This window comes from Arachis ipaensis, chromosome B4 (genome assembly GCF_059453495.1).
Source record: "Arachis ipaensis isolate K30076 ecotype BB chromosome B4, ASM5945349v1, whole genome shotgun sequence".
NCBI classification, from domain to species: Eukaryota; Viridiplantae; Streptophyta; class Magnoliopsida; order Fabales; family Fabaceae; genus Arachis; species Arachis ipaensis.
The window spans coordinates 84,244,296-84,261,738 of NC_142439.1; the positions used below are offsets into that span (position 1 = coordinate 84,244,296).

General features: G+C 39.3%; 1 protein-coding gene across 1 annotated transcript; it reads right to left on the bottom strand.

The window, feature by feature from the left end:
- Nucleotides 1-15,835: 15,835 nt before the first annotated feature.
- Nucleotides 15,836-17,230, bottom strand: LOC110271531 (putative acyl-[acyl-carrier-protein]--UDP-N-acetylglucosamine O-acyltransferase, mitochondrial). The gene is made up of 4 exons (XM_021122495.2): nucleotides 17,168-17,230; nucleotides 16,517-16,600; nucleotides 16,054-16,158; nucleotides 15,836-15,970 (listed from the first exon to the last, which is right to left on the bottom strand). The coding sequence occupies exons 1-4, from the start codon at nucleotides 17,228-17,230 to the stop codon at nucleotides 15,836-15,838; spliced, it is 387 nt and encodes a 128-aa protein (XP_020978154.1).
- Between the last annotated feature and the right edge of the window lie 213 nt (nucleotides 17,231-17,443).

Genomic DNA, 17,443 nt, shown 5'->3' on the forward strand with positions numbered 1-17,443 from the left:
CAGTTTGGTACACTCTTTTTAAAATCTTTTTCAAAAATAATTTTTCTATTAAATTCTGTGCCAAACTTTAAGTTTGGTGTTTTCTTGTTGATTTTTTTGTGTTTTTCGAAAATTTTAGTTTGGTTTTCTAAAAATTTTAAGTTTGGTGTTCTTCCTTCATGTTCTTGTGTTCTTGTGAGTCTTCAAAGTGTTCTTGAGTTTTCCTTGTGTCTTGATCTTAAAACTTTTAAGTTTGGTGTCCCTTGGTGTTTTTCCCCAAAATTTTTGAAAACAAGGAGCATTAGATCTAAAAATTTTAAATCTTTTGCTATCTTATTATTTTTCTCTCTCCTCTTTAAATTCAAAAATATCTTTTCTCTCTATTTTAAAAGCAAATTTTTGAAATCTATTTCTAAAATTCAGATTTTTATTTCAAAATTTAAAACCTTTTTCAAAAATCATCATATCCTTTTCAAAACTTCCGAACCACTTTCTCTCTCCTCAGTTTTTCGAAAATCTTCACTCATTTATTTATTTATTTATTTATTTTGATTTATTTTGTTAATCAAAATAAATAAATAATTAAATAAATAAAAAAATTATTTTTTCTATTTTACATCATCTCCCTTTCTCCGTCATGGACCTAAGCGGAAATGAATAGTCCAGGAGGACTCTGGGATCATATGCTAACCCCTCTACTGCTTCATACGGGAGTAGTATCTGCATACCCTCCATTGGAGTCAGTAGCTTTGAGTTGAATCCTCAGCTCATTATCATGGTGCAGCAAAGTTGCCAGTATTCCGGTCTTCCACAAGAAGAGCCTACAGAAGTTCTGGCACAGTTTTTACAAATTGCTGACACAGTACATGATAAGAAAATAGATCAGGATGTCTACAGACTATTACTGTTTCCATTTACTGTGAAAGATCAAGCCAAGAGGTGGTTAAATAACCAACCTAAGGCCAGCATAAGGACATGGAAACAGCTGACAGAAAAATTCCTAAATCAATACTTTCCCCCAAAACGGATGACACAGCTAAGGCTGGACATCCAAGGCTTTAAATAAGGACATAATGAATCTCTTTATGATGCCTGGGAGAGATACAGAGAGATGCTACGAAAATGCCCCTCTGAAATGTTTTCAGAGTGGATTCAGTTAGACATCTTCTATTATGGGCTTGCAGAAGGAGCTCAGATGTCTCTAGATTACTCAGCTGGTGGATCTATCCACATGAGAAAGACAATTGAAGAGGCTCAAGAGCTCATTGATACAGTTGCCAGGAATCAGCATCTGTACCTAAGCAGTGACCCTTCCATGAAAGAAGAGGTTAAAATAGTAACTGCTGAACTCAGTCCTGTGAAACAAGCTGCTGAATTCCATTAGCAATTGGATTTTCTAACAAAGCAGTTAGCTGAATTCAAGAATAAACTACAAGAGACAAGGATGGCTAATATAAATGTGGAAGAACGATTGAAGCAAACCAAGCAGCAGCTGTCAAGACAAATAACAGAAGAATGCCAAGCAGTTCAATTAAGAAGTGGGAAAACATTAAATACTCCACCTCAAGGCAACAAAGAGCTAAGGAATGAGCAGACCACCCAAAATTCACCTGAGGACAGTAAGAGCCCAGGGAAAAGCAATTCTAGCGTTTTAACGCCAGAAATTTGGTGGAAGGCTGGCGATGAACGCCCAGACCATGCTCAGGACTGGCGTTCAACGCCAGAAACAAGGCAGGACTGGCGTTCAACGCCAGAAATAGGCAAGGATCTGGCGTTGAACGCCCAAAATGGGCAAGATCTGGCGCTGAACGCCCAAAATGGGCACAGTTCTAGCGTTCAGACGCCAGGAACAGACAAGGAGCTGGCGTCCAATTTCACTCCAGCTTCTAACCCTGGCACTCAATTGCCGGTGAGGGATCAGACACACACAAATGCTGATAACAACCCCTCTAAAAAGGCTTCTTCAACCACTTCTGTAGGCAATAAACCTGCAGCAACTAAGGTTGAGGAATATAAAGCCAAGATACCTTATCCTCAAAAACTCCGGAAAGAGGAGCAGGATAAGCAATTTGCTCGCTTTGCAGATTACCTCAGGACTCTTGAAATAAAGATTCCATTTGCAGAAGCACTTGAGCAAATACCTTCTTATGCCAAGTTCATGAAAGAGATCTTGAGTCATAAGAAGGAGTGGAGAGAAACTGAAAGAGTTCTCCTCACTGAAGAATGCAGTGCAGTCATTCTGAAAAGCTTTCCTGAAAAGCTTAAAGACCCTGGGAGTTTTCTGATGCCATGCATATTAGAAGGTCAATGCACCAAGACAGCTTTATGCGATCTTGGGGCAAGCATCAACCTAATACCTGCATCCACTATCAGAAAGCTTGGCTTAACTGAAGAAGTTAAACCAACCCGGATATGTCTCTAACTTGCTGATGGCTCCACTAAATACCCATCAGGCATGATTGAAGACATGATTGTCAGAGTTGGGCCATTCGCCTTTCCTACTGACTTTGTTGTGCTGGAAATGGAGGAGCACAAGAGTGCTACTCTCATTCTAGGAAGACCCTTCCTAGCAACTGGACGAACTCTCATTGATGTCCAACAGGGAGAGATAACCCTGAGAGTCAATGATGATGAGTTTAAGTTGAACGCTGTCAAAGCCATGCAGCATCCTGACACATCAAAAGACTGCATGAAAGTTGATCTTATTGACTCCTTGGTAGAAGAGATCAACATGGCTGAGAGTCTCGAATCAGAGTTGGAAAACATCTTTAAAGATGTACAGCCTGATTTAGAGGGTTCAGAGGACATGAAAGAGCCTCTGAAATTTCTTCTGGAAGAAGAAAAACCTCCTAAACCCGAGCTCAAGCCATTACCACCATGCTTGAAATATGCATTTCTGGGAGAAGGTGACACTTTTCCAGTGATCGTAAGCTCTGCCTTAAATTCACAGGAAGAGGAAGCACTTATTCAAGTGCTAAGGACACACAAGACAGCTCTTGGGTGGTCCATAGGTGACCTTAAGGGCATAAGCCCAGCTAGATGCATGCACAAAATCTTATTGGAGGATAATGCTAAACCAGTGGTTCAACCACAGAGGCGGCTAAATCCAGCCATGAAGGAAGTGGTGCAGAAAGAGGTCACCAAACTACTAGAGGCTGGGATTATTTATCCTATTTCAGATAGCCCCTGGGTGAGCCCTGTCCAAGTCGTCCCAAAAAAGGGAGGCATGACAGTGATTCATAATGAAAAAAATGAACTGGTTCCTACAAGAATAGTTACAGGGTGGGGTCACTTCATGATGACTGATGGGATTGTTCTTGGGCATAAAATCTCAAACAAGGGAATAGAGGTGGATCAAGCAAAAATAGAGGTAATTGAAAAATTACCACCACCTGCCAATGTTAAGGCAATCAGAAGTTTTCTGGGGCATGCAGGATTCTCTAGGAGGTTTATAAAGGATTTTTCAAAAATTACAAAACCTGTAAGCAATCTGCTAGCTGCTGACACGCCATTTGTGTTTGACACAGAGTGCCTGCAGGCGTTTGAAACGCTGAAAGCTAAGCTGGTCACAGCACCAGTTATTTCTGCACCAAACTGGACATTAACATTTGAGCTAATGTGTGATGCCAGTGATCACGCCATTGGTGCAGTGTTGGGACAGAGCCATGACAAGCTTCTGCACGTCATTTATTACGCTAGTCGCATTCTAAATGATGCCCAGAAAAATTACACAACCACAGAAAAAGAATTACTTGCAGTGGCTTACGCCATTAACAAGTTCAGATCATACTTAGTAGGATCAAAAGTGATTGTGTATACTGATCATGCTGCTCTTAAATATCTACTCACAAAGCAGGATTCAAAACCCAGGCTCATCAGATGGGTGTTGCTTCTGCAAGAGTTTGATATAGAAATAAGACACAGAAAAGGGACAGAGAACCAAGTGGCTGATCATCTGTCCTGGAAAGAGCCAGTGGAAGGGACGCCCCTCCCCTCTCTTGAGATCTCTGAGACTTTTCCGGATGAGCATTTATTTGCCATTCAGGAAACACCATGGTTTGCCGATATTGTAAACTATAAAGCTACAAGGTTCATACCCAAGGAGTACAACAGGATACAAAAGAAGAAATTAATTACTGATGCAAAGTACTACTTGTGGGATGAACCCTATCTCTTTAAGAGATGTGCAGACGGAATAATCCGTAGGTGTGTGCCTAGAGAAGAAGCACAGAGGATTCTGTGGTATTGCCATGGATCTCAATATGGAGGCCATTTCGGAGGTGAGCGAACAGCCACCAAGGTCCTCCAATGTGGCTTCTATTGGCCCACACTCTATAAAGATTTCCGAGAGTTTGTACGTAACTGTGACAGCTGCCAAAGAGCTGGTAATCTGCCTCATGGTTACGCCATGCCTCAACAAGGAATCTTGGAAATTGAGTTGTTTGATGTATGGGGAATTGACTTCATGGGACCTTTCCCACCATCATACTCAAACACTTATATTCTGGTGGCAGTTGACTATGTATCAAAATGGGTTGAGGCCATTGCCACACCCACCAATGATACTAAAACAGTGCTGAAGTTCCTCCAGAAACATATCTTTAGCAGGTTTGGTGTCCCTAGAGTACTAATCAGTGATGGGGGCACTCACTTCTGCAATAAACAGCTTTACTCTGCCATGGTTCGGTATGGAATTCGCCATAAGGTGGCTACTCCATATCATCCACAAACTAATGGGCAAGCTGAAGTCTCTAACAGAGAATTAAAGAGAATCCTAGAATGGACAGTAAGTACCCGTAGAAAGGATTAGGCACGGAGCTTGGATGATGCTCTGTGGGCTTACAGAACAGCATTCAAGACCCCTATAGGGACCTCTCCATACCAACTTGTGTATGGTAAGGCATGTCACCTGCCCGTGGAACCGGAACATAAAGCCTACTGGGCAACCAGATTCTTAAACTTTGATGCCAAATTAGCAGGAGAAAAAAGATTTCTCCAGCTAAATGAGCTAGAAGAATTCAGATTCACAGCTTTCGAAAATGCCAAGCTTTATAAAGAGAAATAAAAAAAGTGGCATGACAGAAAGCTATCATCTAGAATCTTTGAGCCAAGACAGAAGGTTCTGCTGTTCAACTCTAGACTCAGGCTATTCCCCGGGAAATTGAAATCCCGGTGGAGGGGACCATACGTGATTACAAGTGTATCACCATATGGTTATGTGGAGCTTCAAGATATTGATTTTGATAAGAGGTTCATTGTCAATGGACAGAGAATCAAGCACTATCTTGAAGGCAACATTGAGCAAGAGTGCTCAAGGCTGAAGCTAGACTAAAAGCTCAGCAAGGTCCAGCTAAAGACAATAAAGAAGCGCTTGCTGGGAGGCAACCCAGCCATGGGGCATCAATCCTCTAAGCATTTTGCCCTATTTTTATTTTTATTTGTTTATATAGAGTTCATTGATAACAAGGTAAAGAATCAATTGCATAAGTTCATAGGGTTACAGAAGGAATCTGCACACAAAACAGAGAAAAAGAGCTCACTGGCAAGAAAACGCCAGTAAGAGCCTATTTTGGGCGTTCAGCGCCCAAAAGGGGCAGCCAGTGGGCGCTGAATGCCAGTAAGGATAGCAATCTAGCGTTCAACACCAGAAAAGGGCTACAACTGGGTGTTGAACGCCCAGGAGAGCAGCATTTGGGCGTTGAACGCCCAAAACAGGCAGTGTTTGGGCGTTCAAACGCCAGGATAGTGGGAAGGAGGTAAAAATCATTCTTCTTCATATTTTTTCATTCTAATTTTAAAAATCCATGTTTTTAATTCATGATTTCTTGCATAAACATGTTAAGAACCTTGATTTCGAAAATCCCTCTTTAAAAATATCAAATGTATCTTAATCCATAAGCACCAAGCCTCTTTGCAAATTCAATCCAACTCTTTTCAAATCCTTTTTTAAAACAAATCTATCTTTTCAACTCATCAATATCTTTTTCAAAATCTCCACTTTATCTTTTTCAAATTCTAAATCTATCTTTTTTCAAAAATCTTTCATATCTTTTTAATTTTAAACTATATCCTCTCTTATCATATCTTCTATCTTATCTTTTCCAAATCAATCTTTTTTATCATATCTTTATCTCTTTTTTCGAAAACCCAACCCCTCCCTTTAAATATGGGTTCGGCCTCACCCCCTTCCATCAACAATTGCACCTAGCTCTCCTTCTATCCCTCTCCTTTCTTTTCTTTTGCTTGAGGACAAGCAAACCTCTAAGTTTGGTGTGTTTATCCGAGATCACTAAGATCATGGCTCCTAAGGGAAAACAAACCACTTCAAGAGGCAAGAAAGAGAGCGTTCCAAAACTACTTTGGAATCAAGAGAAGTTCTTATCTAAAGAACATTCAGACTATTATAACAAAATAATGGGTCTGAGATCAGTGATCCCGGAAGTTAGATTCGATCTGAAAGAAGATGAATATCCAGAGATCCAGGAGCAAATTCGAATCAGGAATTGGGAAGTCCTAGCTAATCCTGAAACGAAAGTAGGGAGGAACATGGTTCAGGAGTTCTATGCTAATATGTGGCAAACTGACAAGCAGAAACTATCTGGGACTGCTTTCTATGACTATCGGACCGTGGTCAGAGGAAAGATTGTTCATACCCACCCTGACAGGATCAGGGAGATCTTAAGGCTACCTCAGCTGAAAGATGATCCAGACTCCTTCAACAGGAGAATGATGAGAACAGACAAAGGCCTGGATAAGATTCTAGAGGACATATGTATCCCTGGAGCCAGGTGGACCACCAACACAAAGGGTGTCCCAAATCAACTCAAGAGAGAAGATCTCAAACTAGTCACCAGAGGATGGCTGGACTTCATTGGGCATTCTCTGTTGCCCACTAGCAACCGTTCTGAAGTAACTGTTAAAAGAGCAGTAATAATCCACTGCATCATGATGGGAAAAGAAGTGAAAGTTCATCAGCTAATCTCAGCTGAACTCTACAAAATTGCTAACAAAAATTCTAAAGAGGCCAAGTTGGCTTATCCAAGCATGATTTCTCTGCTCTGCAAGGACGCTGGAGTAAGGATGAGAATAACTGAGTATATCTCAGTTGAGAAACCAATCACCAAAGCATCAATGGAAAAACAACAAGCACAGGATGATCCCACCAAGAAGAAAACACAGGAATTTCTCCCAGAAATCCCTCAATCTGAATACTGGGAGTATCTTGAGACGTCTGTTACCAAGATACGGGAAACTATGGAACAAATAATAAAAGAACAGAAGGAACACAGTCAAATTCTTACCTATATGTTTAAAGAACAAGAGGAGCAAGGGCGTGACTTAAGGGAATTGAAGCGCCAGAAGTTATCTCTTGAAGGACCAAGAACCCCACAGATCAGAGGAACATCCACTTCCCAGAACAAAGGTTGTTAAATTCTAATTTCTGCTTTAACTCTGTGATAGTGTCATTATAGAAGTTCACCTTAGGAGTCATATAGTAGTAATTAGTATCTATTTTGATTTTATCTCCAATTAAGCCAGAGTTTATTTTTCTCATCATCAGCAAACATGAATAAAATAGTAGATCTTTTAAATAAGAGGCAATAAAATTTCGAGTTTTTAAAGAGAAATTCTAATTAGTTACATGTGGTGGCAATACTTTCTGTCTTCTGAATGAATGCTTGAACAGTGCATATGTCTTTTGAATTTGTTGTTTAAGACTGTTAAAAATGTTGGCTCTTGAAAGAATGATAAACATGAGACATGTTATTGATAATCTGAAAAATCATAAAAATGATTCTTGAAGCAAGAAAAAGCAGCAAAGAACAAAGCTTGCAGAAAAAAAAATACGCGAAAAAAAATAGAAAGAAAGAGAAAAAGCAAGCAGAAAAAGCCAAAAGCTCTTAAAACCAAGAGGCAAGAGCAAAAAGCCAATAACCCTTAAAACCAAAAGGCAAGGGCAAATAAAAAGGATCCCAAGGCTTTGAGCATCAGTGGATAGGAGGGCCTAAAGGAATAAAATCCTGGTCTAAGCGGCTAAACTAAGCTGTCCCTAACCGTGTGCTTGTGGCGTGTAGGTGTCAAGTGAAAACTTGAGACTGAACGGTTAAAGTCAAGGTCCAAAGCAAAAAAAAAAAGGAGTGTGCTTAAGAACCCTGGACACCTCTAGTTGGGGACTTTAGCAAAGCTGAGTCACAATCTGAAAAGGTTCACCCAATTATGTGTCTGTGGCATTTATGTATCCGGTGGTAATACTGGAAAACAAAGTGCTTAGGGCCACGGCCAAGACTCATGAAACAGATGTGTTCAAGAATCATCATACTGAAATAGGAGAATCAATAACACTATCTGAATTCTAAGTTCCTATAGATGCCAATCACTCTGAGCTTCAATGGATAAAGTGAGATGCCAAAACTGTTCGGAAGCAAAAAGCTACTAGTCCCGCTCATCTAATTAGAATCTGAGCTTCACTCAAAAAAAAAAAACTCTGAGATATTATTTCTTCTCAACCTATTAGTCTTCTATTTTATTTGTCTAGTTGCTTGAGGACAAGCAACAGTTTAAGTTTGGTGTTGTGATGAGCGGATATTTTATACGCTTTTTGGGGTTAATTTCATATAGTTTTTAGGATATTCTAGTCAGTTTTTGGTTTATTTCCATTAGTTTTTAGGAAAAATTTATATTTCTGGACTTTACTATGAGTTGTGTGTTTTTCTGTAATTTCAGGTATTTTTCTGGCTGAAATTGAGGGAGCTGAGCAAAAATCTGATTCAGGTTGAAAAAGGACTGCTGATGCTGTTGGATTCTAACCTCCCTGCACTCAAAGTGGATTTTCTGGAGCTACAGAACTCGAAATGGCGCGCTTCTAATTGCGTTGGAAAGTAGACATCCAGGGCTTTCCAGGAATATATAATAGTCCATACTTTTCTCAACGATAGATGACGTAAACTGGCGTTCAACGCCAGTTCTCTGCCCAATTCTAGCGTCCAGCGCCAGAAAAGGATTAAAAGTTGGAGTTCAACGCCAGAAATGGATCCAAACCTGGCGTTGAACGCCCAAAACAGTCTTACGCACGTGAAATGTTTAAGTTGCAGCCCCAGCACACACCAAGTGGGCCCCAGAAGTGGATATCTGCACCATCTGTCATAGTCTATTCACTTTTTGTAAACCTAGGCTACTAGTTTAGTATTTAAACAACTTTTAGAGAATTATTTTGTATCTCATGACAATTTAGATCAGAACTTTGTACTCTTGACGGCATGAGTCTCTAAACTCCATTGTTAGGGGTGAGGACCTCTGCTGTGTCTCAATGAATTAATGCAAGTATTTCTGTCTTCTATTCAAACATACGTGTTCCTGTCTAAGATATCCATTCGCGCCTAACTATGGAGAAGGCGATGATCAGTGACACTCATCACCTTTCTCAATCCACGAACGTGTGTCTAATAATCACCTCTGTTCTACATCAGATTGAATGAATATCTCTTAGATTCCTTAATCAGAATCTCCGTGGTATAAGCTAGATTGATGGTGGCATTCATGAGAATTCGGAAAGTTTAAACCTTGTCTGTGGTATTCCAAGTAGGATTCCAGGATTGAATGATTGTGACGAGCTTCAAACTCGCGAGTGCTGGGCGTAGTGACAGACGCAAAAGGAGGGTGAATCGTATTCCAGCATGATCGGGAACCTCAGATTATTAGCCGTGCTGTAACAGAGCATTTGGACCATTTTCACAAGAGGAGGGGATGTAACCATTGACAACGGTGATGCCCCAACACACAGCTTGCCATAGAGGGACGTGCGTGCGTGAATCAGAGGACAGAGGAAAGCAGAGATTCAGAAGACAAATCATCTCCAAAACTCCAACATATTCTCCAGTACTGCATAACAAGTAATCTTTAACCCAAGCTCTCTTGTTTATTTGCAATTCAACTGATAAACACAATTGACTTCCTGACTGAGAATTGCAAGATAACCATAGATTGCTTCGAACTAACAATCTCCGTGGGATTCGACCCTTACTCACGTAAGGTATTACTTGGATGACCCAGTGCACTTGCTGGTTAGTGGTACGAGTTGTGAAAAGTGTGATTCATAATTTGTGCACCAGTGGCCAACCTAAAAGGAATGAAAAAGAAAGAAAATTAAGCCTACAACAAAGATATCAAAGCAAATAGAACATAGGCGGGGTCTAATGCCAAATAAGAGTAAGGTTCTCACTACATGGTACCTACAACATGTGAGTGAGAAAACAATGTGAGCTAAGGCATATCAAGAAGCTTGACGCAAGAGTAAAGTCAAAGTATGAAGAGCATATTGAGCATCAAGTTCAAATAAGAAAAAGTGGGTCAAGAAGGACAATATGAGGTCATATCAATGCACAAAGACACAAGTGTCATAAAAGATTGAAGCATTGATTTAAAAGTTTCATCACCCATCAATATCAAACAAGTCAAGAAGCACCAAAGCAATGCAAGAATGCTCAACAATTGAGTAAGAGAATTCAACACCATTATTAAAATAAGAAACTCGAAAAAAAATGAAGTAAAAACAAGCTATAAAAACAAGATGAAAATGTAAAGAATAAAAGTATGCGAATGCAATGGACAAAAGAAAATGGAAGATGAGAAAAAAAACTTTTTTTTATCGGCGCGGACGCGTTATGCATGATAACGCGCCGATGTGCATTTTGGCCGAAGGGTGCGTACGCGCCAGGTGCGCGCACACGTGGGTGAGGTTGGGCCAAAGGCATAGTGCTGGCCCAAGGTTGGCCCAACTCTCTGGAACATGTACAAGGAGGGCAGGTGGCACTATCGGCGCATTGCACAATTAGTATCAAGGACGCGTACACGCCAGGTGCGCGTACGCGCGGGTTGGTTTGTGCCTCAGGCATGGTGCTGGTGCAGTGTAGGCGCAACTCTCGGGTCAATGTATGGAGGGATGAAATTTTTCAATCCACGCGTACGCGCACATGGCGCGTGCGCGTGGAGGGGTGAAAATGCTTAATGCACGCGTATGCGTGCTCTATTTTTCAAAATTTTTCTATATTTTTGGACCAATCCAAGCATTCTAAACCTCCAAACAGCTACCAAAACACCATAAAACCTTATTTAACCTACTAAACTACCAATTATACTCAACAAACTCAACAAAACATGAAATTAAACTAATTACCAATATGTACAAAAGGGAAAAATGAAAAGAATTTACCATGGTGGGGTGTCTCCCACCTAGCACTTTTGTTTATTGTCCTTAAGTTGGACTTATGAGGAGCTCCTCTCAAGGTGGCTTGTGTTTGAAGCTATCTTTGAACATCCACCAATGCTTGAATCTCCAATAAGCTCCATTCTTCAGTTTTAATATCTTCAAGCTTTGATGGAGTTTCTCACAAACCATGAGCTCCCAAATTTGATTTTTCTTGTGCGATCCGGGATCCCATACTTTGTTTTGACACCCGTCCTTAAATTGATCATCGTTATTCCATCCAGGTGGCACGACCTTAGAATTCTCAAAGAAGCTTCCAAACAACTTCCTAGACCCATGGAATTTGGTTCCACACCAACCATTTCTCTTGAATTTTGAGCTTGTAACCATCATGAGCTTAGAATGACGTTTCCAACCACTACACAACTCTTTTCTACTCTTAACTCCACAAAGAGCTCTAAGTTGACCATCTTTTTCAATCAAACCATATTCAAGTGAGAAAGTAAAGCTTAGGGATAAGAATTTTACCCACTTGAATGTTGTGTAGGATGGTGACTTAGGAAGGGGTGGTCCCAATGATCTTGCAAGCTCCACTCCCTTGTGCTCTCCCTTGACTATCTCCACCTCTTTGCAAGCTTCCTCAATTTCAACCATTTCCCTTGTATCAGTTGGCTTGGTGTTGTCTTCAAGAACTTCATCTTGCCCAACGGGAGGTGATTCAATTTTGGATAGGAATTCATTGATGAATGAATCCATCTCTTGATCAACCTTTTCATATACTTCAATCTTGATATACACCATGCCAACTTTTTCCTCTTGGTAGCTCTCTTTTGATTCACTCTCTTTCTCATTGCTCACCAAGTGTATGGAAGGTTGTGCACATTCTTCTATAATTTCAACTTCATGTCCAATGGGAGAGGATTCAATTGTAGATAGAAATTCCTCCATGATTGAATCCATCTCTTGATAAACCTTTTTCAAGTCTCCAACGACGGTATGCCTTGGAGGTTGCGCACCCTCCTCAACATCAATATCAAGCTTCTTGGAAGAGTGCTCCACGATGCTACATTCCCATGGATTTTCAACATCTCCTAAATCTTCAACCACTTCTTCCTTTTCTTCAATGATCATAGGCTCCTCCAATTGTTCTAACACAAAGTGGCATCCCTCATTTTCCACCGGAATTTTCAATCATTCCTTCATGCTATGCTCTTCAATTGATTCTTCATATGTGGCTAGGGAAGCACCTTGAGTGTTCAAGCATTGGTAGGCTAAAGTATGCACTACCTTGGTCAAGTTAGTCACAAACTCTAGGGTGTTCCTTTGCATGTCCACTTGGCCTTGAAGTAGCAAGGTGAGAGAGTCATCCATTGGGGCTTGGGGTGGATAGGAAGGTTCATTATTTTGGAGAAAGGGTTCATTGTAGGAAGGTGGTTCTTCTTGGTACGGGTATGGAGATGGTGTACATTGAGGTGGTTCTTCATAGTAGTCATGACAGGGTTGTGGTGGTTTCAAAGGTTCTTGCTCATAACGATCATAAGAACATGGTATGGGTGATTGGTCATGTGATAGATGTGGATCATAGGAAGGTTTTTGGTAATGAGAGGCTTGTGAGAATGGTTGAGGTTCATATTGAGGATAAGAGTCATAGGCATATGATAGTGGTAGTTGATTTTCACATAAAGTTTCACCATAGCCATTGAATTGACATGCATTAGGATGGAAATTATACCTATACGCATCCGGAGGTTGTTGCCAATAGGAGTGATCAATTCCTTGAGGCTCCTCCCATCTTTGATGGTTCCATCCGTAATGAGTGTCATCATTGAAGTTCATATTTTCTACAACACAATTAGAACCAAACTCATAGCCAAAGTGAGAATTCATAATAGCAAGAGAAAATGAAAGCAAAAATCAAATAAGAAGCAAGAAAATTAAATCCTAAAACTAGCAAAAACTAGCAAAGAGGCAAAAGGCAAACATATTCACAATATTCACATATATACAATAACCAATAACACAACACCATTGCAATTCCCCGGCAACGGCGCCATTTTGATGAAAGGGACTTTAGACGGTTTAGAATTCACAGATGAAAGTTTGTTGCAATATAGTTTCTAAACGAACACTAATCCTTTCATAAAAAATTTGTTTGTCACTAGTACAAACCCCTAAAATCTATAAACCGAGGTATTGAACCTCGGATCGTTCTTCCTAGGAATTGTAATAAAGTGTTCTTGTTATTGGTTATGGAGTATGTTTGGGGTGTTTGAGATTTTAAACAAAAAATATAAATGGCGAAAAAAATAAACTAATCAACTAACAAAGCTCTTGGCTAGATATGAGAACTAGAAGTCCTATCCTAGTTATCCTCCTCAATTGTGACCACTAATTGTCCATTGCTACCAGTTAGTTAACCTCTAATCATGGAGGAAATTCAAGTGGATGAATCAACTTGATTCCACAAGTCCTAGCTAACTCCTAAGCGAAAGACTAGCTTTAGTGGTATCCAAATCAATTAGCAACTTCTAATTGTCAATCAACAAACGAATTAGATAAGTCAAGCGTCACTAATTACTCCACCTAGGCCAAGAGGGATAAAAATCTATACTAAAATCCAACCAAGTATTTCATCAAACACTTGGGAGGCACAAAAGAAAAGCATAGTAAATTGATAACAAGAAGAGAATCTAACAACAATTGAATGTAAGAAATCAACAACAACAATCAAAAAAAATAAGATCTACATGAATTACCTCAAATTGCATTAAAAGAAAATAGAAGGAACAAAAGTAGATCTACAAACAAAGTAGAAGAAATTATAACAAACAATAGAGAATGATCAATGTAACAACTAGGAATTAAGAAGAAGAGGTAGAAGAGAGCATGAATTAAAACCTAGATCTAAGAACTAAACCTAATCCTAATCCTAATTCTAGAGAGAAGTGAGCATTTTTCTCTCTAAAAACTAAAACTAAACTAGCCTAAGGTGTGTGTATCAATCTCCCCCTTTCTTCCCCTTCATCCCTTGGTCTTTTTAGCCCTTTTCCCACCAAAGCCCAACTCCAAATAGGGTTGGAAACTCTCCAAAATCGCCAGGCACGTGTTCTATTAAAAAAATCATATATCAGCACCGACGCGTACGCGCACAGCACGCGTACGTGTCCATGGGTGATTTCGCAAGGTGCGCGTAAGCGCCTGGTGCGCGCGCGCGTCCATGGGTGAGTTCAATTCTTTAGATTTACATGATCTTCTCCACTTGCAAGCTTCTTTCCTTGCTCCCTTGATCCATTCCTAGCCTTTTTTCAATTCTGAAATCACTAACAACCATATCAAGGCATCTAGTAGAATCAAAGGGAAATAGAAATTCATCAAATTATAGGTCTAAAAGCATGTTTTCACATTTAAGTACAAATAAGGGATCAATCACAAAAATCATGCTATTTCATTGAATAAATGTGAGGAAAGGTTATCAAAATGCTCTAAATTCAACACAAGATAAACCCTACAAAGGGGGTTTATCGGCCGGGTTGGGTTTTTTTTTTTTTGTCAAGGGCCTTGTTGTCTTTCGAGGTAATTGTCAGGGGATGTTTTGGGTTTTTCTCAAGAATTCAATGTAAAATGAGACACTTTTTTTTCCCATTTATTATAATTCTAGGCAGAATAAAAAACTAAAATAAATACTCAAGAAGCTATGTAGCATAAAGATTTCCCCACTAGAATATCATTTGGATAGGGGAGGTAATCTTAAGTATTTTATGTTAGTTATGTTTTATTCAAAGTCCACCGAATTAAGATCTAAATTCAAGAAAAACTTCAACATGCCAAGGAATTGAAATATTGTACTTCTGTTCAGCTGGCATGTAATTATTTCCCCCTTACACAACCAGAAGAAACTAGTAAACACATTAAATATTGTCAAGGATAATGTTCAATGCATACCTCCTTATGCAAATAAGAATTTGATGGACTGATATTAGCGAATGTTAGCCTCTGTTCCCGGATTCCAAATTAAGGGGAGCAAAAAATATATATAAAAGAATATCCATTATAAGGGAAGAATAATACAATGAAATGGAGGATAAAATAAATATATACAAACACACACACACACAGAGACCAACCAAAAGCAATGGCTATCCATTTCAATGGGAATTAATTAAATATCCTCCAATTCAGAGTTGTCAGGAGAGAATATCACAAAGAATATCATCAATACAACCAGTTTAACATAATGACTACAACTCACAAACTTAGCAAAAAGTAATAATTTATTTGAGTAATGATACTTAAACAAACAAATACTCCTCACATCCTCCATCTAAGCCATAGCATAACACCTTGAAGTTTTTGAAAGTATCTTTCTTCTATTTAATATTTTTTAACAATCAAGATCCATGTGGCAAACCATATGGAAAAATTGCCACAGTACAATGTTAATGCTTTTACTTTCATATTCTCACTAAAAATATATATCTTGTGAAATAAAAGAGATCTATTTATTAACAACCTTAGGTTAGAAATTTATATCAGACAAAATGCAACATGCAGTTTTCTTTCCTTTTTCTTTTTTCTTTTGCGTGTGCCACCGGGGAAAGGGGGTAGTTACCCACACCAGCGCAATTATGTCTATAATGTGACAGTGCTAAGTTACTACAAATCATGGCTACCTGAAAGCGATAAAGCAATACAGAGAAATACCACTTCGGCAAGCCTATCCTTCAATGACCCGCCATTAGCATCAGCATGCATGAATATCTTCCGATAGGCTGCTTTAAGGTTCCTGATCTGGATAATTAAACAAGAGAGAAGTTTAGTTGCAATGAAAAACAATCGAAGATGAGTAATTTTAACATTTTTGTTACTATAACCTCTGCAGTGCTGAATCCACGTCGAGTTAGGCCCACTAAATTTAGACCCCGAAGCTCCGCTCTTTCTCCGGCTACCATTGTGTACTTTGGAATATCTTGTGAAACCTACATGTATATAAGAACATGACATTGTAGTTGCACACCTGAGTAATGTTAAATTATTTGGCATGGTAACAGTATTTGCTTTAACAATTTATACAAGGAAAATTCAATATCAATAACACATTTGACCCAGTTTAATCAACTTTCTATTAATCATCTCGATGACCAATAATGCTCTATTGAATTCCAAAATCAAGAACAACCAGATTTCTCATACAATACTTACTAATCACAGCCTTCATAAACTTTTTTCTAATTGGCTTAAGTGTTGTATACTATCCTTACATGATATCATAACAATCATATCTTTTTTGTTACAAACAGAAAAATTCAAAACAAAGAGATTCAAAGTAAAACGTACCACAAAACCACCACCAAGAAAAGAGAAAGAGCCAAGATGGCAGAATTGATGAACAACAGTCGCTCCTGCAGTGTGAACATAGCCCTACATATGAAAAACATTAATTATTTTCCAACTATAGAATACAAGTTCATTAGAGGAAGCACTAGCAATTATAGCATACAACAAAGACGTATGGACCTAGCAGAAGCTTGCGACTCTCCTTAAACATGCTGGGTTGTAGAAAAATTTTGTTTCTTCCTTAACACAGCACCTAGTGATTAAAGCAATAAATTTAGGAATATACTTAGCCGTTAAAAAAAATGTTCATCATCAGATTGCACAAGCAGCAGCATATTCAAAGGAGAAAATGGAACCAGAATATGCAGAGGCAAGAAGAACGAGTAGACGCGGATGGAAATAAATAAATAGCATGCATGTTCATCAACAATACATGGGTTGTTCATCAAATCACAATTCACAATTGCATATAACCTAGATAAAAAGCCCCCAAATTTAAATCCCTAAAAATGGAACCCTAACCACCCAAATTTCAGAACCATACAGAAATCTATAGATACCTTCTCGACGATGTGAGTGCAGAGAGACGAGCTGAGCGCAGAGAGGATGAGCTGAGGGCAGAGACGATCAATGCAGGAGGGCACAGCTGACAATCAATGCAGGAGGGCGCAGCTGACGGCAGCGCGGCGACAGAGCACAACGGCGGCGAGACATCCCTTCGAGATCCTTGGTGTAACACCCCAATTAACCCAAGCCTTACCTCTAGCCGTAAAGCAAGGGTTAACCAAAGGTTAGGACAATTCTAAAGCTTATACATATTTATATAGAAAGAATAGTATAATCTAGAAGCCCGATGAAGGAATAAAGCTCAAAGTTAAGGTATGAAAAGCGCAAAATGCATAAACGGAGCAACTAACTTAAAGCACA